This window comes from Fukomys damarensis, unplaced genomic scaffold, assembly GCF_012274545.1.
Source record: "Fukomys damarensis isolate Sample0158 unplaced genomic scaffold, DMR_v1.0_HiC HiC_scaffold_1, whole genome shotgun sequence".
In the NCBI taxonomy this organism is placed as follows: domain Eukaryota; kingdom Metazoa; phylum Chordata; class Mammalia; order Rodentia; family Bathyergidae; genus Fukomys; species Fukomys damarensis.
Genome location: NW_022900913.1, coordinates 57210422 through 57234390, shown reverse-complemented (window position 1 = coordinate 57234390; position 23969 = coordinate 57210422). Strand labels below are relative to the sequence as shown.

Sequence of the window (23969 nt, the reverse complement as noted above, 5' to 3'; positions counted from 1 at the left end):
TAGCAGGCATCCGCTTTTCCTAAGTTCCTCCTCCTGCTGATTACCGTTTGATTAACTGTTTTTTCATTATTTTGGTTAGGGTTATTCAACTGTGCTTCGAACATTAACATCAGGCTCAGCAACTTTCGCTTTAGAATTATCTACTTATCATGCTATGAATCCTCAAGACCAAAATATACTGCTCAACAAGAGAAGTGGTACAACATAAGTGTTTAGGCCCTTGGAAATGGAAAGAAATTCAGGAACTGTACCATCTGCTTCATTTTCAGGAACAACAGTTTTATGTACTGGGCAAATACATCTTTCTCATCTAGTTCTTTGTACCAAAATAGTAATGTAACTTGAAAACAGACAATGAGAACCTGCCCATTCTAATTATGAAAATCACTTTTTTTAAGCTTCTCTTAAAAGGAAGAAAGGTGCCAGACTTGTAAAATGATAGAAATTCAATCAATAAAAATATTTAATTCAAAAATAACAAATCTTAATGTACATGATTTCAAAATCAAATGGATTGTACTACAGATTGCTGTGGCCTTTTTCCCTATTTTTTGTGATGGCTCACTTTTATATTTTCTCAGTCACAAAATCCAACGAAGAGAGGCTGGGCAGAGATTCCACGTCTATAGACAGATAACAAAGTTTCAGATTGAGAGAACACCATCTTAAATCACTTATCACCTTTACAATCATGATTTTTTTTCAGTAATTCTAGTTTAAGCTATTAAGTTCTTTAAGATGACAGATGAGTATAAGTTACAGTAGAATTTTATATATATATATATATATATGGTTTTGTTTTTGTTTTGGTGGTACTAGTCATTGAAACCAGGGCCTCACACATGGTAGGCTTATGCTTTGCCACTGAGCTACAATCCTGATTCTTTCACTGAGACAGGATCTCACTACATTGCCTAGGCTGGCCTTAAACTTGTGATCCTGCCTCAACCTCTGAAGTAGCTGGGATTACAGGCACGTATTACCATGCCCAAATACATAAATTTAGCACTCAGAAGGCTGAGGCAGGAGGATCATCATGAGTTCAAGACCAGTCCGAACTACATAGCAAGACCCTGTCAACCCCTCCCCCATCTATTTTTGGAGGTGTTATTCTCTCGTCTATAAAAAAAAATAATCCCCAGTATCTCCAAATTAAAGCACTTAGACAGCATTTCTACTTACAGCAAAATTAAAACCCTGACTAGCTTGTTAACACTCAATAATGGGCTTCAGAATGTCCTAGTTTGAAAAGTATGATCTGACCTGAGCATTCTGCAGCGATGCTTTGATAGTCTGTCATACGCATCCAGAATATCTGTGACAGTCTTGTCACTCCAGAGTCTCTCGCCAACAGCACTTGCCCGAGGCCTAAAATTGAAACCATGTGACTCCCAAAGCAGTTTGTTATCTTAAATAAGTATTTGAATCATATGCTGGGCAAATTCTTATGCTTTACCCCTTTCAAGCAGAAAAGTACTACAATGTCTTAATTCAAGTGTTATCACTTCATTTCCTTACCATAATCTTGGAGTAAGATTAGTTGCATCCACATATTCTCCCCAAAGACAAGCTTCTCCACCAAGAACAAGTTTTTTCTGTTTGTCTGAACCTACATTAAAACCATTGAATTGATACAGGTTAAGCAGTTCAAGCAGAGCCAACAGTGGTTTCCCCATCTGTCTTCATCCTAGGACAGCATTCCTCTCCTCTAGGCAACAGAACCTTATTCCCACCCCTGGCCCACAGCTCAGTGCTTGTTAACATGTACAGACTAACTCAGTGGGGTAGTGTTGGTTTTCTGAAGTGCTAGGAATTGAACCTGGGGCCTCCTGCTTGCTAGGTAAGCATTCTACCATAAACCACACCCCAGCCCCTCATTTTGGTTTTATACAACTTCTATGGATACCCACCAAAATCCATTTTTTTCTGGTTCTTGGCAGTAGTGTGCCAAGAAATACAAGTTGGAATACTAGTTTGCTTTTTTAAATGGGCTTTGGCCACTATGCCACCCTTCAGTTTCTACATCTTTATGTTTAAAACATCAAAAACAAGGACCAAGTGCTTCATTTTAAAACAGTAATTATGACCTTTTGATCATACTTATTTTAATACTATGTACTTTAATCAAAGTATTTTAATACATTTTAGAGAAAGTCATATCAATTCTCTGATCTAGTTTTGGAACAATCACAAAATCCTTCTTGCAAAGGAGAATTTGTACTAAAGGCTGATATAAAAACTGGACAAAAGAACTAGGGGAGTAGGTCAGTGCACTTGCCTAGCATGTGCAAGGCCCCAGGTTCGATTCCAGCACACATACAGGACGAAGTAGAATTGTTAACGATGGGGGTCTGTGAGCTAGAAGCTACATAGCTCAGACATTCCCTCATGCTCCCCTGAGACTCCACACAGCCAAACTGTAGTTCTATTTAGGTGTCTTCCAAAGTTAACACAAACATCTTTCAAATATAGAAAGCAAATGACAAAACTGATCATTGATAATGGAGGTAAAGTCTAAGGCGATCCACTTTTGAATTTTTTAATTTGGATAACTGCATGGTTTCACAGAATTTTAAAAATAAACAAATCAAACATAAAAGAGAATAGTCAGGAAGTACTATCCAGGTTAGATTTCCCGGGAGGGAGGTTTAGGTTAGGAAAAAAACAAACCAAGGTAATAATGGTTGTGTCACTTACCTTGAAAATTAAGAGGTTCTACTGAATAGTATTTTCTCCAGTCTTGCCCATAGCTAATCAAATCTAGGTACCAAGGAGCAGAAAGAATTGTAGAGAAGCCATATGCTGTGACTTGACTTAGTTCAGAAGGATAAGTTTCCGATTTCCATACTTGAATTATTGTGCCTGGCTGAAGCTATTAAAATTAAGAAATCATGATATTAGGTCTAGCAAATACAATTGGTCAATTAAAAATCTAAGGACCATAACTTTCTAAAATCCTTGAAAAAAAATCATTCTCTTTTTCCCTAAGAGTTAGTGCCATATACTAGTCACTGTATGTTTTCATTGCTATTCAAGTTCCATCAGCCTTCAGATTGGATATTTTTTTGCCTGTACATGACACCTTGTAGGTGCAATGAACTTGGGTTAAGGTCTGTATTATAGTCCCATTTATACCACACTGTTTTACTTCATTTGGAACCATGACGATATCACTCCTTGCTCAGGAAAGGTAAACTCTACTAGTAGGTGAACTTGCAAATTCCCAGTTGCCCCAGATGCATTCTTCACAATTCTTACCTCTTTATTATTATCAAAAACCTCTTGCCAGACGATGGATCTCTTGTTCATGGATGCAGTAATACCCAAAAGCCTAGCATTGCAAAAATTTACAAAGTTATTTCATATTACAAGAGTAACAACATTTAAAACATTCACATTTTTCTTTGAGGATTACTTGCAGCATTGAGAGGTGCCTTTCGGGTGTAACAGGTACACAGCAGAACCAGTGACCCAAATAGTGCTTCTAGCTCACAGCACAGAACCTAACAGTGACAGGGGTTAGCAGTCATTTGCTTGAGTGCATAAGCAAAGCACATCCCTACAATGGACATGGCCTCGAACTAACTAGCCAACCCGGGAAAGTGGAACACAGTACTCTTGGCTACTTTCACAGGTGTCTTAGAACAAGGGAGACTGTCATCGAGCCTGCCATACCACCTAAACCACTTTCAACTGCTGGCTGACAATCGGTCCACAAATACTATAGATATTTAGGCAATATTAAGATACTCTGGGGGATAAATGAGAATGCATCACACAAAAAGGTAAAAAGGAAAAGGGCAGATCAACCTGAGCTTGCCAAATGAATGGTACAGGGTGGGGGCTGACAAACTATAGCTTGCAGTCCATTTTTTTATGGTTCATTTGTAATGAATGTGGTTCATTACATTTGTAATGCAGTTTGGCGGGGGCGGAGGGAGGATGTGCTAACTATAGGTGGCCCATGAAGCCTAACAAATCTGCTTTCCAGCCCTTTATGGAAAAACTTCATGATCCCTGGTGTAAAGCAGCACTATCCAGCAGAACTTCCTGCCACAATGGAACGTTCTCTCTCTCTCTCTCTCCTCTCTCTCTCTCTCTCTCTATATATATATATATATATATCTGCATTTTTTAAAATATCTTGGCCAACAGGCATATGGAGCTATAGAACTTGAGATGTGGCTAATGCAAGTGGGGAACTGAATTTTTAACTTTTGAAAAATTTAAATACAAAAGAGCTACACATGGCTATGGGTAATGTATCGCACAGCATAGGTAGGGAGCAAAAGAGAAGATCCAGGATCTGACAAAAGGGAATGAATTCCAGGAATGCTGGTAAAGGCCTTCCAGAGTAGCCAGGGCTCTGAACTAAATTCTTAAAATGGATTACTTCTTTGCTGTATTTCAACAGCTACCGTTAAGTGCTTCAAGTCCCCATATTGGTCACTGTAGCGGCTTTTTACAACATCCACTCTTTGGCAAGAGGTGGAGAAAAAAATAATGCACAGTACTAAATGACAGCTTAAACTTTTACAAAAAGCTTTGATAACAGTGGAGGTGCTTAAATAACTTACTTTTGAACATAGAAAGATTCTAGTTTTGTAAAATCTTGACCAAAGCCTTTTTTCTTCATGAAATTTTGGATATTTGGATTTGATGCCCTTCAAGAAAAAACAGTGATTAAATTTCACTAATAGTTTGATCTGCCCAATCTTAAAGCAGTACATATCCCCAACATCATTGTGCAGACTTAAGTAGTACAGTTTGCGGGGTGCACGTACTCATGTACCAACTCCCCAGGATAAATGTCATCAGAATGCACTGCAAACATGCACTAATAAAAATAAAAGAATTATCTTGATTTCCATTGCAACACATTTTTTCCAGAAGCTGACTTCTCATTTTAAAAATAAGGTTTTCTCTAACCAAGCCCACATCTCCATCTAGGGCTATATACAAAGTCTAGTAATTTTTATTTGAAGAATCTCCTCCTCCATTTAATCCTTGCCCTCTTTTGCTAAAGAGGTTCCTGCTTGCTACAGACTTTTCTTAATCTCCCTTTTGCGCCGCCACCCAGTTGTATGCCTGGCAGGTGAGGACTTGTGTTACCCAGATGAAGCTCTTACAAGCAGAGTTATCCCCAATCTTCCCTTTTCCTGTGGAGCCTTCTACACCTACTTCAACTGCAATGGTTTAAAATAAATAAGGGTTTTGGAATCACCATACCAACAATCAAATTCCACTTCATCTCCTCCCAAATGAATTAACTGATCTGGAAACACTTTACTAATTTCTTTGAAAAGCATAGTAAGGAATGTGTACGTTGTATTTAGCATAGGGTTGATAGGCCCAGCACTGTTTGCCTGCTTTTGTCCCTTATAACATGGAGTCAGGAGGTCTTTCTGACCTGGAAGAAAAAGCCAAAGATTTATTTTTAGAAGGGGGTATGAGTCACAAAGACCAAGTTTTCACAAATGCTATAGATACTCCTTCACTTAGGATGGTGTCACACCTGTACACCATCATAAATTGCAAATGTTAAGTCAAAAACGATCTCCACACACCTAACCTATCAAACAGCACAGCTCAGGTGCACGGTACGCTATAGCGCAGTGGTGGTGAACCTACAAGCACATGCGCTGCAGCAGGCTGTTTGTAACACTGCAAGTCTAAAGGATTTGCCCTGTCTGCTATAGAGTGTGAGTTGTTCACTCCTTGTGCGGCTGGCTGGAAGGTGGGCTCCTGAAGGCCTGTTCTATTGAATGCATATCACTCCCACACATCACTAGCCTGGAAAAGACAAAAATGCAAAGAATGGCTTATGTTGAGTGTGTGTCACTTTGACACCATCGTAAAGTCAAAATCTTACGTGGAACCACGTGTCAGGAACATTTGAGCTTCATCTTATTGAAGCCATAAGAAATCTTATGCAGAAAGGATAAGCATGTTTACCAAGAGTTACAATGGTAATTTCTTTCAAGTCATCCCAGCAAGAATTGTTTCCTCAATAATTTTTTTTTTACCTGTTTCCTTTTTCATCCAGCCTCAGACTTTTTCCACTTCAGGTATCAGTGATTCCCAAATCTTCAGTTTGCCCCAGCTCTTTTCTTGAACTTTAATCCATATTTCAAATTCTTTGCTTGGTACAACTAGAAAGCCTAGCTGCACTTCAGATATGATCTACCAAAAGCCAAGGTCTCCGATACAGTCCCCGAGCTCCCTCCTCTGCTCCTATTGCATTCTTTTAAGGATGCCACCAACCTCCCTCACTCTTCCTTCTCCCGGAGCCAGTCATTTGCCATATTTTTTAAATGTCTCTTGGTTGTGTCCATTATTTTTCATTGCTGTTATGGTCCACCTGGTCTAGGACTTACGTCTCTTTCCACTTCAACCTGTCACTTTCATGCTAATGTGACTCCCATCATGCTAATCCTCTGCTCAGAAACCACTGGTTCCCAGAGTGTCCTGATTAAGCCACATTACTCACCCAAAGCACTCTGCAGGATACTTTTCCAGATGTACTTCTTACTAGTCCCTGTCTCTGCTATTAGTAGTGTGTAGTTAGCAGTTATAAATGCCAGATGATATGCAACATGCTTTTATTCATCATTTAATTCTTAAAAGCATGACATGGGAGCTACTACTATTAATGGGCCCTTTCTACAGATGGGGAAACTGAAGATGAAATATTACATAACTGAAACAGAAGCAGCAGGATCCAACCTAAGCATCTGACACCATGGTCCAAGTTCTTGATCACTACTCAATAGTGCTTCACGCCTCTTACTACTCCACATGCCTTTCCTTGTGCTGGTCCCTCTACCAGAAACAAATACATTCTTCGATCTTTCAAAAGCAGCATTTTAAGTATTACCTCAGCCATGAAACCTGCTTCTGAATTCCACTATTCTACTTGTAATTACTTTTTTTTCCCTTTTATACTTTAGGCAATACCTAGACCCAGGGACTAGCTGTAGACGTGTAATAGTCAATAATATCTGTGAACAGTGCTAACTGTGCAAACCACAATTAAGAACAAAATGACAGGATGCCAACCCATAAAAAAGGGGTGCAGAAACCTCAAATGTTCACTTTTGGCAACATAAAACACAAACTCCTTACCTTTTCCCCAAGACTGTGTATGTCCAGGGGTATCAAATTCTGGTATGACTCGAATCCCTCGTAATCGGGCATATTCAATCACCTTACTGACATCATTTGGTGTATAAACATGAGACAATGTATAGCTTCCCTGTAATATTCAAGTTAAAATATAGAGTAGATTTAGTCCTGGAAATGGTTGGCAATTCTGTTTGCACTTTGATACCTGATAGTTTTCTTACTATTGCAATTATTAAATAATGCCATGTGATGATTCACTTGAATACAGTGCCATATTTTGGGGAGTTGGAAATATACAGAACACCATAAACAAAATTCTACTCAAAATGACATGCATTTGGGGGCTTTTGTCAAATCATTTTATCAATACGTTCTTGGAATACTTTGGATTAATCCCAGATTTACTGACTCCTGTTTTAAAAATGTCTGCTGTCATGCTATTTCAACTTCAAGAAAACTTAACAACAAATCAAGAAAAATATCTATCTCCAAAGTGAAATTTTTAAAAATACTGGCTTTGTCAATCTAAGAATCAAAATTTACCTATTTATAAAGCATTTGTATTTCATAGTCAATTTAATTACTACCATCTTTTAAAAAACCCCCATATTCTTAAAAATAGTATTAACTGTAGGAGTAACCTGTTTTTAAAGACTACCTCAGTGTCCCTTGAAAAATTAGAACTAAAGATAAAGTTCCATTAACACACTCATGGCTGGCCTGTAATTCACGTGTATCGCTGTCTAGCTTGAACCACAGGTGGTACACTCATGACTGTTCCATCTGGTGGCTTTTTATCAATTTTACTAGTGAAAAGACCAATAAAAGTGATGAGATTCATTTGTAGCACCAGTGGTATAGTCATGCATGTACCACTGGTTGTTCAAGCCAATGGAACATGTTAAAAAGTATTGCTTAGGACCTTGCCTCAAAGTACACACTATGAATGCTCAACTTCTGAAAAGAGCCCTGAGCCTCAACCCTGCATTTCAAATTTGTATTTAATCAAGACCAGATCTAAATCCCAGTTTATAGTAAATAGAGGAGATGTCTTAACACTGTGAGGATCCAATCAGCAAAAATTATGGCAAGAATCTGTAGCACACAGACTCCGTTTCTTCAACAAGAAATTAGAAGCAGAAAAGAGGTGAGGTCGGCACTTAGAGATGGAAACAGAACTGGCAGACATACTAACTGGCCTTGCCAGTATGGACCTTGTTAAGTGTCCTAATTCAAATAAGTGTTCTGTTAAGAAAAAAAGAGAAGAAGATACTTAGTGAATGTGATGGCTAATTTACTATCTACTGTTATTTTTAGCTGCAATAGTGTATTGTGGTTATGTTCCTTAAAAAAAACAGATTTTTTTACAAGTGAGATGATGTCTGGGATGTGAGTGGAAACAGTACAGTTGATAGGAGGGCAAAGTCTGCCAGAGGACTAGCAACACAGTGGCCGCGGACTGATTATGAAAGCTGGTTGATAAAGACATGGGAGTGCACTTTTATTTCTGTATATGTTTGAAATTTTCTATTGTAAGAGTTAAAACAGAAACATAAGTGCTGCTAACTAAGCATTTCAGCCTCAACGACAGGACTGGAGTCCTGACTCCACCACTCCTGATGGCAGCCTGACAGGCAGGTAAACTCTGGTTGGCAGGGGCTGGCTTCGGTCACAGAAGAATGACTAAGTGACACCAAGGAGCTCCCACGTGCACTGCTCCAGAGTGGTCCATTAAAACACTTCGGGCAGAGACCACTAAATGTCTCCTAAGAAAGAGCACACACTGCTGTAGTTCTTGACTTCATGTGGGTTTTCAGAGTGAAAAATAGTATTTACACATTCCCATACAATTCTGTTTAAAACAAAACCATTCTTGATTACTTAATGTCTTAACTGTATATTAACATTTATTCGTAGGTCATCTACATTAAGTTTAAAATTTTTAAAGAAATAAAGAACAAACAAAATTTTACGCTGGGCGTGGTGGCACATGCCTATAATCCCAGCACTTAGGAGGCTGAGGCAGGAGGACCACTGCAAGTTCAAGTTCAGCCTAGATTACATAATGAGTTCAAGGCCAGCCTGAACTGCATAGTAAGACCCTGTCTCAAAAATAAATTTTTTTAAAATTTTTGTAACACCCCTAGATTGTTTATATTTTCAATAACACTTATAACAGCAACATTTATAACAGAAATGTTTTATGCTAAGCTATCACCTAAAAACATTTTTTACTACAAATATATAACTTTCACACTTTGATTCTATTTATAAGACAAACTATTTAAGCTACAAACTTCTAACAAAGCTATACAAAGGATTTTTGTAGACCGTTGATAACATGAATTACTCACTTTATTGCTTAGCTCAGGAAAAGTGGTGCTCTGATAAGGAAAAGACTGGTCGTCAACTATGTGCCAGTGGAGAACATTAAACTTATTAAAAGCCATGGCATCCTGCAAGCAGACAGGTTAAAATTATACACCATAAATATCACACACAATCCATATTACACATCTACATTTGGGATTGCTTCTCGTTTTGTCTGCGTCCTTTTAAAAGTTCTTCAGCAGAGCATGGGATTTAGCTCCGTGGTGCCATTGCCTGCCTCGACAGCACAAGGTCCTGAGTTTGATCCCCAGTACCTTAATAAATAAATAATTTTTAAAATAATAAATAAAAGTTATTCAGCAAACAAAGAATATGGAAAGGGTGTAAGTTCTTCATTATACATAGTTTACATGGGGTGTGCCTATTCCCAAAGCCCACATGGATCGAATGTGTTCGACAGTACACAGACCGCGTGCGGCTACACTGCTCTGGTGGGAGAGCAAGCGTGGGGAATTCTCAAATTTGAGGACCTGCCAGGAATGGAAAATTGTTCTCAGCTGCTACTGTGTGTGGAAAAGGAACAGAGGGAAAACAGGCCGCTGATACAAATGTCAAGGTTTATAATTCCCACAGTTCTGAAATGTGAGTGACAATCCCTAGAAATGAACAAGAATTCCATTACAAACTCAATTTCCATCAAAATTCCCAGGGAAATTTTTAGGCAAGTTGACATATGGATTCATGTATACCCCAGAGGAATAAACTATTTTATATGACATAAACAAATTTGAAAAAACAAACGAGTAGGCCAGGGATTTAGTTCAGTGGTTCCACCACCTGCCTTGCAAGCGCAAAGATCTGAGTTCCATCCCTGGTACCAAAAAAATAAAATAAAGGAGTAGATTGCCAAAACAGATAATCCAAACCTAAAGCCTCCCTTCCCCTTCATTAGGGCTGAGGGATTTGACAGAGGCCACTGGGAAAAAGCTTCTATACCAAGGGCCAAGTCAATAAATATATTCAGGAAAACAGGAGGATGCTTATTGGAGGAGGAGGGGGTTACAAATATGAGGGAGTAATTGCAATCGATTGTATTGGTATAAACTGGTTTTTAATATACACCAGGAGAAGTCAGATATGGTGGCACCTACCCAGAATCTCAGCACTTAGGAGGCTGAGGCAGGAGGATGGTGGTGAGTGTGAGGCTACAAAAGTAAGTTCAAGACCAGCCTGAACTACACAGCAAGACCTTGTCTCAAAAAGCACAACAAAAATATATATAGTTAGATAAATACACACACACATCAGCGGTTGGCAAACTACATAAAGGGCCAGAGAGGGGACATTTCAGCTTTCAATGCATAAGTTTGTTACAGTTATTCTACTCTACAGCTTTAGAATACTGTGCTATATAAACAAATACATGTGGCTGTATTCCAATAAAATTGTTTGCAAATGTAGCTGCTAGTGATATTATAATACACATTTTGGGGGTTTTGTCACAGATTCCTGGTTCATAACTCCTTCCCAAAGCAGGCTGCAGAAACTAGAATTTCTCTCCCCCAAGGTGGGTCACAACAGCTCTGATCTTAACCACCTTTCTGACCCAGAGCGAGCCCTGAAGAAATCCTCTTCCATGCCCTTGTCTGGTAGGAGTCACAGAGCCTCCTCATTCCAGAGTCCTGCCCACACCTTGAGCACTGAACACTGCGTGTGAGCTGAGGCAGACAGGCCCGCAGGAAACCCCACCCGCTGTCGGCCTCATCTTCACAGAGGTGCCATGCTCCAGCCAGGCCTCAGCAAAGAAGTCCCCACCAAAACCCGAGAGCTTTACACGCTGCACACCAGGAGGTGCCTGGAGGGTGCTATGCCCAAGAGGGCGTGGACTCCCCACCCTTCCTCCCATACCTTGCCCTGTGCATCTCTTCATCTGTATCCTTTGCAGTGTCCTTTGTAATAAACTGGTAAGCATGTTCTCGAACCCAAGGAGAGGTTTATGGGAGCCCTGATTTGTAGCTGCTGGGTTGTAAGCACAGGTGAAGGATCCTGGGCTTGTGACTGGATCTAAATTCGGGGGACCTGGTATCTGACATTCTCCATGTAGACTAGGTCAGAACTGAACTGGTTTAAAGGTCACCCAGCTGGTGTCCGCCACAGAGTGGCTCACTTGCTGGTGGGGAGAAACACTCACATCTCTGGGGGTCACAGAAGCCTTGTGCCGCTTGTGGTATGAGATCAGAGGAGAACCCATTTTCTTTATCCCTACGCAATGATGAAATAAATTTGGCTTTTGGGCTATAGTTTGCCAACCTCTGACACAGATAAAGGAGTAGGGGAAAGATCGATACGTGTGTGATCATATAAATGTATGTACCAAGATACAGACATTTGTACACTTTCTAGCTCTGTCTGCTGGGGGCCAAGCAGCATGATCCCCTAGTGCTGAGCACACCTACAGCTCAAATTTAGGGTTTAAAATAGCATCCACTACTGGGAGTGATTCTAGAAGAAAAGCTTGAATCCAGACTGGGATGGGAAGCGAGACCTGGAGTGTCACAAAGAAAGGCAGTCCTCAAAGACTGAGAGGGAGGAGCCGGGGAGTCAAGAGCCAGCCTGAAGGATTCCTGCCGGCCAAAGCCCAGCGATCTGAACCCTGAGTAGGGATGGCAACAGATCACAACCCACTGAGTAAGACAGTAATCCATGGGCCCAGGATTTAGCTCAGTGGTTCTGGTGCCTGCTTTGCAAGCACAGGGACCTCAGCTCAATTCCTGGTACCCAAAAGAAAACAAACAAACAAATAAACAAAAGCAACAACAGTAACCCATAATGATGAAAACAATGAGCAGCTCAGTGAAAAAGAAGGGAATGTTCTGCTTACCATAAAATGCCAACTAATAAGTGATAGAAGAAATGATGAAATTAGAAAAAAATTAGGGCCGGGGATTTAGATTCCACCATCTGCCTCACAAGCACAAAGACCCGAGTTCGATCCCCAGTACCAAGAAAAAAAAATCACTTGGTAGCTATTTTAGTTATAATTGGTTTAGGAAAGAAATAGCTGTGGCTGCTAAAATGAGTGGGTGAACACCTGGTGAAGAATGGAGATATTTTTTTTTTTTTTAACAAAGTCTCAAAATTTCCTAAGACAGGGCCAGGGATTTAGCTCAGTGGTTCAACTGCCTGTCTTGCAAGTGCAAGGTTCCAAGTTCAATCCCTGGTACAAAAAAAAAAAAAAAAGAAAAAAAAAAAAAGACAAAATTTCATAAGATAGCTTCTTTGTTAACAAGCACAAGGTACTTTCTAATTAACTTTACAGCAGAGAAATGTGGCAGATGACATCTTAGCTCAGCCGTCAGAGTGCACACTGCCAGTCCCAAAGTGAGGCGCTGCGCCACTTGTCCTGACACGAGCTGAGATGACACAGAGCGGCCCCTGCTCACAAGGCAGAGAAATGATTCTAATCACAGGGAAAACAGATGCACCAAGACATGTCCTACAAACAGCTTGCCAGTACTCTTCAGAAATGTCGGTGTCCTCAGACAAGGAGGGACAAGCAGATCCAGGCTAAAAGGAACCAGGGAGACAACAAATGCAGCACCCAGTCCTGGACAGGTCACCAAACCTACACAGGCTATTAGGGAACAACTGATGAAATCTTAATGGGGTCTGTGGATTACTTGGTGGCACTGGACCATTTTCTTGATTCTGGTGTTTGGATTGAAGCTATCTGGAGATGTATCTTTCTAGGAAATTCAGACTGAAATATGAATAGGTATCATCATAAGTGCTCGTGTGCATTTTAGAGGTAGAATAAGTCAGATACAATAAAATTTTAAGTAAAGATTAAAAATTTTTAAATTGGGGTGTCTTGGTAAAGAACATATGAATGTTCTCTGTATTCTTCTAAATAGATTTAAAATTAGTTCAGGACCTGGAATATAGTTCTGTGATAGAGGGCTTGACTAGCCAGCTTACTCCCCAACACCTCAACAATAAATTAAACAAAATTACTTTGAAAAAAAAAAACTTCCAAAGCTTTAGAAATTAAAACCATCTGTATCAGTCCAAGAAGATAAACTGGTAAAAACTCAAGAGTTCAGTTTATATCTTCACGGCAATTTGTTATTTCATCATGTTGAAAGTACGGGGGAAATTATAAGCAAATATAAAAGCGTCAGTGACATAATTTACAGACAAATGTAACATTGAAGAGCTCTTAAGCCAACAAAAAAGGTATGAATATTCTAGAATATAAAATGGTCATAGTGACTATAAACCTCTCTCATTAGCTATTTGTAATTTGTAAACCTTTTAATTAAAAAACACCAAACTAATAAAAGCAGCTTATGGTTGGTCAGCGGGTGATGGCAGGAAGGCACTAATAAGAAGTCATTGGGAAAATGGTTATTGTCAGCCTGGTTCCCAACTCCCTCCACCTGGGGTAGATGGGCCTTTGGAATATTTCCATAGGTATAAAGTGGCTCCCAGACTCCGTTCTGTGACACTTTTTTTTTTTCTTTTTTTTTTGGTACCAGGGATTGAACTTGGGTCCTTGCACTTGCAAGGCAGGCCACCAAACCGCTGAGCTAAATCCTCGGCCTCTGTGACACTTTTTAAAAACGGAAGGTCCCAAAATTAAAGGATACTGGCTGGAAGTACGGCAGCCATGGATTTCAAATTAAACTTCTAAGCACATTATTTGATAAAGAGGAGTATACCAGGGCCAACTGACATCCTCTTAACACTTCTGTTGCCCTCCCCAAGGGTGAGTCCCCCAGGAACCTCCTTCACAGCTGAGGAAATACATTCCCTGGGAGGTGAAGGTAGCGAGCCAAGCACTAACACTCAGAACAGGAAAGCAATCCTCCCTCTCCAGCCTACACAACGGCCACATAACCAGCACAAAGTACACCACTGACCCGAGCGCTTACCTACCAGAGTTTTAAGAATACTCTTAATTGGCAAGTAGTGTCTGGATGTATCAATTAAAATTCCTCTATGAGGAAACCTTGGAGAATCAATAATGTGGGCTTCATTGATGGTAAACTACAAGGCAAAACAAAATTTTGATTTAGTTTTAGCATTTTCTCTGGACTTGTGTTCAGTGAATACTACAAGTACCTCTACAAGAACTGGACAACGGATTCGAACAATAAAAAAACATGAAATTTACATTTACCAGCTAAGATAAATATTTAGGTCAAAGCAACTGGAAAGCAATAGGTAACCGTGATATATTTTTATAATAACAATGTCTAAAAAATTTTAGTAATATATAATAATCATACTTACAGTCCCATAGGAATCTTGATAAATTAACTGGCTAAAGGTCTCTAAACCTGAAAAGAGCAAAATTTATTCCATTAGTTTATAAGACTACAAATGGAGACAATGAAAGTTGTACTAGCCAGACAAACTCATCACTGGGTAAGGCAATAAAATTAAACATAGTGGTTTAAAATGCAGTCTCATATTGACATTCTATAACATATTTCTAAAGCCAAAGCTGAATTAAGAACAAATCCCTTTGCCTTCTCTGTTCATCTGATAAATGTGCTTTACTTCAGTGTACCCATCCTCTACATTCTGTTTGCATGTTAAACATAGTGATTTAATCAAATATCAGCTCTTTACAACATTTATAACATTATGAGAATTTTTATGATCAAACATCACAGTCATTTAGAAGGTAAAAATTTAGCAGGGAAACAAAAAGACTTGGAAACTACCATGAAACTATAAATTTATAAACTATTACAGCTGCAAAGACTCCTTGAACATATTTTACTCAAGTGGATTATTATTCTTTGACAACTATAGTACATGCTAATGCTTGTAACTGGTCTTGACTTTATCAAGATTCATTATTCTAGAGGACACAATAATAGCAGGGAAAATTTTTACCCAAAGAATAGTTCAAACTGGGTGTGGTGGCTCATGTCTATAATCCCAGCACTCAGGTGGCTGAGACAGGAGAACTGCCTCCAGTTTGAGGCCTGCCTGGGCTACCCAGTGAGCTCAAGGCCAGCCTGAATGATACTGTAAGACCTTGTCTCAAAAACAAAACATAAAATGTCCCAAGTCATTTTTGCTATGCCTTCCTCTCTCCTCACCGTCCTCAAATACAGGTTCACACTGGGAATAATCCACACTTTTTTTTTTTTTTTTTTTTTTAGGTAATACACTCAATACACTCAAACAGAGTCTGTTACTTTGAAAATCTGATGATGAAGAAAAAGGACATCTTGGACTGGAATCCAGTCCCTGCCTACTCTCTGGAGTTCTTCCTTTCTGTGTGGCTCAGGACAAACAACAGTAAGGATCCATTCTTCTTAACACACTCCAGACAAGCCAGGCAGATCAGATTAATACTTAACTTTATAAAAGATCAAAATGATAATGACTACAGTTATAGACATTTTCATATTCTATTTTTGAAATAAGATTAAAATTATACATTTTTATGGCTAAAAGGACGTAATGATTTTTGTTGTTTTGAGACAGGGTCTTGCTATCCAGTTCAGGCTGGCCTTGTACTCAATACGTATCCCAAACTGGCCTTGAACTCACAGCGATTCTCCTGCCTCTGCCTCCTGAGTGCTGGGATTATAGGATGCGCCACCATGCCTGGCTGTAACAATTATTTTAGAAAACATGAGTCAAATCCAAAGCCTTTGATATTTTTAATTACTATAACTTTGGCTAGTTAGCTCATATAGAAAATTTCTTTTGTAAAACAACTTCCTTTTGAAAGTCAGTGCAACATCTTATCATGAAACTTTTCAGTGACAAAAATAAATGTTCTATGCCAGACTTTGAAGTTAGGATCCTGAAATTCCTCAGAAAGGCTTTCAAATTACCTCCTTGCCCACTGCCTTTAACCAACTCCAGAGCATATTTATCTTTTTACTGTCCCTATAAACTTGGATGTTTACAAACCCACAGGAATTAAAAGCTGGAGATGAGAGACACTTGTTACTGGAGGCATCAAAATCTATACTCTGAAACAAAGGACCCTCTGAGCACAGACTGGGGCCATTTACAGCTCTGTCAGAAGCACTGATTAATTACAGCCCTATCGCATGTGATGGTCTTCTTCAAACAATTTTTGAAAAGGTCAGATGCAGTTTCTCCCGTGCTGCAGGTAGTTTCATTTTAGAATTGCTCAGTAAAGCATTTTGTAAAGGGCCCAAGGTAGCACAGTTCTGCTCTCCTTGATTTCACAAAACACCAACTGAAAACATTCCTTTACTAGAAACAACAAAGCTGCATGGGAACTTACCTCGCAGTGCTCCCCACACCTTGTTGGCCTTGAGGGAAGCCACTGGTTCTTGCACAGTTAAAGTGTCTGTATGGGGGGAAGCACTTTTATTAATTCTTCCATCACACACGACTGACATACACATCGTCGATATGTCCAGACCCGTCTTTTCTTGGCCCCAGACTTGCTTCTCAAAGGCCTCCCACTTCCATCTCCACTCCAACAGACTCCTTAAACCCTGCCCTCCTACCTCTCCATGCTCTTCCACCTGTCGGGTCCTGTGCACCTCATTCCTGAGTCACAGTGCCACCATCTGGGCGCCTGGGTACCACCTCCCTAGCTTCTCTTTTCCCTTGCAGGGTGCTCTCCAATTGTGTCTCCACCGAGTAGGGTCCTTAAGCCACAATTTTAGGTCAGAAAGGCAAACATCCTCAATGGTCACTCGGCCTCTATTCCCCTTAAGGCCAGAGAGTCATCTTTCCTCCTTTTCCTTCAGTTTTTGCCATGGGCTTGGTACCCAGCTTCCCTCAGTATCTTCCAAACTCTGCTTCGAGACTGGCTGTCCAGCTCTCTAGTTTAATTCAGCTTTGTCCCACTCACTACAAAGTTCACATCCATCGAGAACGGGGCTCCTGTTGACTGCTTCTGAGCTGGAGGGCTCATCTTTCCATCTGTGAACTCACACTCCCAGGATGAGACAATTTAATAATAGTTGATTTCATCTTTTAAAGAGGTTGGAGGTTGTGTCAACTACAGATTCGGAAAAGCCTAAAATACAAAGCTTGAAAGCTAAAGAGCACAACAGACACAGACTTTGCCACAGCAAAGACACTGGAGGGCTTCAGGTTTAATGTTTCACACTGTGTCCTCTGGACTGGATCACGTCACCAGACACTGGGTGCCTGCACACAGACTGCTGTCACTCGCCAGCTGACTGCATGGAGGGAAAGAGCGGTAGCAATCACATGACTCTCAGCTGACAGCCTCCTGACAGAGCAGCTGAAGGCCAGGCTAAGAATCACAGTACTGTACATGACTGCTATGAGTACCATCTAATCATGTCCCCGCTCCACCAACAACTAGACCTCACCATTCCACTGGTCATTGGTTACTTCTTTTTTCTCTCTCTTCTGCTCTCCCCCTCCCGCTCCAGTGCCAGGGATTGAACCCAGGGCCCTGCACATGCTAGCAAGTGCTCTACTACCAAGCCATACCCCCCAGCTCTCAAAAAAATGGGGTGGAGGCAGTACTGGGAATTGAATCCCGGGTCTCTGGCAAGCACTATCTCTGAGCCACACTCCAGCTCCACTGGTCACTGTTTAAAAAAAAAAAAACAACAACAACAAAAAAACACTTTTTGCCACATTATACTTGGTGGTCTCCCAGTAGTAGTACTAAGAGCCACCATCAAATACAAACTGGCTGGCTGTACTGGATGCCAGTTATTTTCCAATGGCTGGGGAGCTGGCTTACAGTCCAAAGTTTTCCACTGGAAAACAGCACACAGAGCAATGAGAAGCAGATGTGGTTTTCTGAGTACATGGACATATAGATACTGCATGGAATTTTACTTCTTTCAAGGCCAAATTATTAGTGCTAATGATGATCACCCCCCTGGTAGGGTACAGAAGTGGCATCTTTAACTTTTTTCAGTTATCCCCTTTTATACCTTTTTGTACAACAAATACTTTTTCTTTGGAAGGTGTATAGAAAAATAACATATTAATGTGTTCTCCTCTAAAAATAATTTTAAAAGCTAAAATCCCCTTTGAGAGACCCACACAGCTCCGTCTTCCTCAGAGGAAACATAGATTAGTTCTTTCCTGAACCTGAAAATACACATATGTGAGATGAGAAAACGTAGCATGCTTTCTGTGTGAGTTCCTGTGTGTTTATATATAAGTGGTATCCTCCTCCACACAGTCCTTTGTTCTACTGAGCAGCTTATGTGGACAAGCTCTGCCTGTCCTTAAGAACACCTGTTTCTTTATTCCTAACTGCTACATAACACACTGGTGTGGACTGGCTCTGATATTTAGCCTTTCCTCCATTGATGGACATTTAGTATTGTTTATAATGCTTTATCGTTACAGGTAAATCACATCCTTGACATATACAGCTGTCTCCTTATAGGAGAAATGAATCCCTTGCTGACTCTCTGCGTGTATCTGTTCATATTAGTGATAGTTTTAAAGCAGTGCCAGGGATCGATCCCAGGGCTCTGTGCAGTATGGCAAGCGACCTGCCACCAAGCTACATCCCCAGATCCCTAATGGATAGTTCATTGCCACTTGTCACTTCCTGCAACATTTCCTCATATTCTGGACACTACTGTCTTGTCATTTCAATTTGTATGTGTTACTTTTACCGCCACTATCATCACCTGGCATGAAGACTTCAGACTCGTTTAACCTTCAGCTGGAAATGGTCCCCCTCCCCTTGGCTCAAGAAGCTTCCCCTTGAGAGCAGAGGGTCTGCAGCGTCAACCGGGCTGAGCTGTGACCCTCCGGTACCAATGCATCCTGTTTTCTAGAATCTAGAATGCAACACCTGCACTGCTGATATGAACAGGTGGCAAAGATTCCTTGGCAATGTAATGGCCACTTCTATCTCAATCCAAATGGCAGAGCCCACTTCTGGAGCCTCTGAGACCTAAGTAGCCATGGAAATCACATGACTAATGTTTGTAAATGATCTTATTTCCCCCTCAAAGACAGCTACAGAACTGAAAAGAAGTGAAGCTATTTTTCAAAGGGATGTGTTTTAAAATGTCATCTATAGCAGGTGGATGAAGACTTGTACTTAACTGTCTGAGGAGGCAGCCTAAGGACAAGGGGGTCACTCTTCTCTCCAAATTAGAGGTATTCTTTCTGTTTTTACACCCAGCTCCTTACTCTGGTCTCTCTTGTGCTAACCTATATTACACAGGTCCTCATATACATCTTTCCTCTTTGAATCCTTGGTACAACTCTACACCATTCCCGCATGTCCCTTTGTTTACTACTTCTGCATTTTGGGAAAAGTCTTTATTTTAGGCAACAACAAAAATCCCAAACAGCTAAATGTTGATTATATTATCAATCAAATAAAATAGCTACTCTCCCTCAATTCCCAGTTCTGTATCGCCTTTGTGTAAAGTTTCTGTACATTATAAGTAGAAATCTTGGGCCAGGGGTTTGGCTCAGTGGTTCTGCTGCCTGCCTCGCAAGTGCAAGGACCTGAGTTCAATCCCTGGTACCAAAAAAAAAAAAAAAAGTAAGTAGAGATCATGATTATAAGCAGTGATTTGATTTTAAAGACAACAGTTAAGGAATTCTCTAAATGTCCAAAAATAGAAAGATTTGCCAGGGCTGGGGATTTAGCTCAGTGGTGCTGCTGCCTGCCTCACAAGCGCAAGGATCCAAGTTCGATCCCTGGTACCAAAAAAAAAAAGATTAGCCAAACAAGTTCTGCCATACAGTGGCAGAACATTAAAAATGATGTCACAAAAGAATATCTGAATATTTAATGAAATTCATAAATATTTATACACTGTTATGCAAAAGAGCAAAGTACAATAACAAAAGTAAAAAAGCATCCATGTCTACAGAATTACTCCCATTTTCATGTCACTTTTTATTTCTATGTAATATATTTAAATACTTTGTGCTACAAAATGTATACATACACATTTGAAATAGCAGTGGTTAAAGAGTGCTAGATTATAAGTGATTTATTTCTTCTACACTTACAAATTTTTTACAGTGACAGTGTACATTACTTTTATAACAGGTACTTACAGGATTCATCTGAAGACATACTGGGGAAAGAATTACACTCTGACTCAAGGGTGATTGTGACAAGAAGTTGCTTTAACTGCATTTCAACGTGAACTTTAGCAAGGCCATGATGCATCTTGTAGGAACCAAAAATATATTCATCATATCTGTAGGAGAAATAAATTGAAATGAAACTTTAAAGCATTTTCACCCAATTTAAAACACAGACGTGCTCGTGGACATTGTAGTCAACTCTCCAATGTGTGCTACCCGCTTAGTCCAACTAGAGACTGTCGCTGTAACCTGTACCTTACAGTTGCTCGGGGAGCTTCTCGAGAACCCGAATGTTCAGACCTTCAGAATTAGAATCTCTGAGAAGAGAATCTGAGCATGGGAAGTTTGAAAGCTCCCTTCACAGTCCGGAGTGACCGTTACGAAGTCCCTATTAAGAACCAGCTATCAAACCCATCATGGTAATACTTGGTAATCTATCCTTTGGGATATGAAAATCACTTCTGCCTGGCACTGAGGCCTATCTGCTAGCAAATTCCTTTCTGGAGCAAATCAGAAGAAAACTGTTTCTCTGTACATAACACCCACAACAGCAGCAGCTACACCAAAGCTGACAGAGCAGCACTGGAAAATGGATCCCTGAATCTATTCAATCAGCCCTAACTCCTTCCCTGTTTGGATGTTCTAATGTATGGATGGGGTAAGGATTTCTTACTGCTTAAGGCTGACCAAGTGAGGGTTCCCATTACCTTCCAACAAAAGTAACCTAGCTTAAACACAGACACACACACACACACACACACACACACACACACACACGCGGTAACCAGCCCACAGAATTCTAACTAGAACCTTTAAAATGTATACTGTATTTTGTTGGGACCCAAATATCAGAGAAAGAATAGAAAATAAAAATTTAGCCAGGCGTGGTGGTGCACTCCTGTAATCAATCCCGGCACTCGTGAGGCTGACAGGGGAGGACTGTTGAGTTCGAGACCAGCCTGGGCTACATAGTAAGTTCCAGGTCACTCTCAACTACATAGTAAGAACCTGTCTCAAAAAACAAACAGGGCGGGGGATTTAGCTCAGTGGTTCGGTGGCCTGCCTTGCAAGCGCAGGACCTGAGTTCAATCCCCGGTACCAAAAAAACAAACAAACAAAATTTAAAGTGCTAAACAATACAGATAAGATAGCTTTCAAAACCATTGTTTTAATGTTTTATAGTTTTGGGTGTGTGTCTGTGTGGTGATAGGAATTGAACCCAGAGCCTGGAGTGTGCTAGACAAAGCTAAGGCAGGAACAGCAAGTTTCTGGCCAGACTGGGCAACTTGGACTCAGTCTTAAAAAATAAAAAGGGGGTAGCAGGATGGAAAAAAAAGATATATCATGTATAGGTTCAAATTCCCAATAATGAATGTTATTATTGTGTATATCTAAAATGTATCGATAAATGTTTTACATCAAATAAATAAATACACGATAGACAGGGCTGGATATAGCTCAGTGATAGAGTATTTTCAGTGTGAAGCCCTGAATTCAGTCTCTAGTGGGGGAGAGAGATAAATTTCATGCATTTTGCCACAATTAAAAATAATTAGGGCCAGGGATTTAGCTCAGTAGTGCCACCGCCTGCCTCGCAAGCACAAGGTCCTGAGTTCCTTCCCTGGTACCAAAAAAAAAAAAAAAATTTAAAAAGGAAATTAAAGGAGCCAGAAATGTAGCATAGAAGTGGAACAACTGCCTAGCATATGCAAGACCTTGGATCTTGGGTTCAGGTTTGGTTCTCAGTGTGGCAAAAATAAATATTTTTAAAATGAGTGGCTAGCACGTGGTAAACTATTACTGCAGCTGAGGAGGCAGCCACAAACATGACAGCCAAACGGTGCCTACACAAAGCATCCCCCCACGAGAAATGTAAACATGATGTACTGCAAACATGCACTAATAAAATAACACGTCCTGTGACAAAGGAGGGTTTGTGACACAGCTCGGGCTCTGGGTCCTGGGTTGTGTGTGTTCCCAGCCACTCCGGGCTTTCTGAACACCCCCTCCCCCAATCCTCCTCCAATCCCAGTGTGCTGCTACTGAGTCAGCTGCCCCGAGTTCCCACGGAATGCTCAACCTGCTTGCTTGGTGTTTGCAAGCCTTAGTAGTGTTTTACAACCAGCTTCCTAACAATACCGAGTATATTTTGACTGTTTACCACAGTGAAATTAGTCAGGTCAACTCAACATCATTATCTGCGCCTGCCTGGAAATGCCAAGCCTTTTTTTTCAAACCACCTCAGCTGACTCAGGTCCTGGTGACCCACCCATTAACTTATGCACCTGTGCTTTTTCACCCCGCTCTTATTCGCTGAGCAGAAAGAAAACCCTGCTTTAGGGTCTGAACCCCAATGCATACGTGACAAAGTGCTTTCAAAAGATTTTCCAATCTTAGTCATGCTTTTTTAGATGACCTTCAAGTAACTTTCCTTGCAATCCCGTATATTCAACAGGATCAACCACTTTGGTCTCATTTCACGACGCTGTGGCCAAAGTATTCTGGCCTGTTAGCAAATTCAATACCAAAGGCTCATTAGAGCACGCCTCCAATACAGGATACCACTATCCATTTAGTTGTACAAAACAGAAGGAAAACGAGAATCTCCTGGCGGCAGAGAATGAGCCACCTCTGCCTTCAGTATCAGGAGCTTCTTCACTGCCTTAGGCCGGCTCTGTCTTTTTCTATACCCTTCAAGGCAGTCCTGCTGGTCTCACACGGGAGCCGGAGCCGCAGGTGGCTCAAACACCTCAAATGCAGCCGCCCTGTGCACCCGTTAGCAAAGTGAGTCTGTATGCACTGCCTGCAGATGATAACATTCACTCTGGGGCCACAGGGAGCTCAGAGGGCTGACCCAGCTGTGACAATGTGGCACCAATACAGAGCCTTGCTCTGCAACTCAAAGGAAGAGAAAGCAGAAGCGCCAGCACAGGACCGGGTCCCACATTAGAATGAAAAGCAGGAACTGCCCAAGCACCGGCCACACAAAAGCAGACCAGACCATCTGCATTCACAGGGAGAGTGCCCCGCTCAAGGCTTCTGCAGTCTAAATTGTTACCACACTTGGGGCCACGCAGGAGGCGAGGGGCCTGGAGACAGTTAAATCCAGGCTGTCCCCGCTTCCTCCGAGGAGCTTGTCAGGCCGGCCAGTGGCGCTCATCCTCCCAACGAAGCTGTCACCTCCGCCCCAGCTCTAGACTCGGGAAAGAGGCGTCCCCTCTAGCCCTGCCAGAAAGGCGGCTACCAAGGCGACCGATTCTGGGCCAACCGCAGCTTTTCCCAGTATGCTGGACTCAAGCCGGGGTTCCAGCGCACCCAGGGTGTTCCCCAGGCAGGCAGAGGGAAGAGCTCTGGATTCAGTCTGTAGGGGTCACCACCGGTCCTGCCTCTCCAGACCCCAGTGGACCCGGCCAGGCCCGGAACGCTCACCGCCGGAA

At 41.1% G+C, this 23969-nt stretch overlaps 2 protein-coding genes across 2 annotated transcripts in view; one reads left to right on the top strand and one right to left on the bottom strand.

Moving 5' to 3' along the window:
• Gfm2 (GTP dependent ribosome recycling factor mitochondrial 2) overlaps positions 1-433 on the top strand; it is a 42374-nt gene extending 41941 nt beyond the window's left edge. Inside the window, exon 21 of the mRNA XM_033762799.1 lies at positions 80-433. Coding sequence (XP_033618690.1) covers positions 80-208 — 129 coding nt within the window. The 3' untranslated portion in view covers positions 209-433. The remainder of the gene's footprint in view (positions 1-79) is intronic.
• Positions 434-445: 12 nt separating this feature from the next.
• On the bottom strand, positions 446-20665 carry Hexb (hexosaminidase subunit beta). Its single transcript, XM_033761438.1, has 13 exons — positions 20500-20665; positions 16742-16807; positions 14752-14798; positions 14395-14505; positions 9480-9581; positions 7126-7255; positions 5230-5410; positions 4578-4664; positions 3259-3331; positions 2698-2872; positions 1519-1609; positions 1264-1368; positions 446-623 (listed from the first exon to the last, which is right to left on the bottom strand). The coding sequence occupies exons 1-13, from the start codon at positions 20612-20614 to the stop codon at positions 578-580; spliced, it is 1329 nt and encodes a 442-aa protein (XP_033617329.1). The 5' UTR covers positions 20615-20665; the 3' UTR covers positions 446-577.
• Between the last annotated feature and the right edge of the window lie 3304 nt (positions 20666-23969).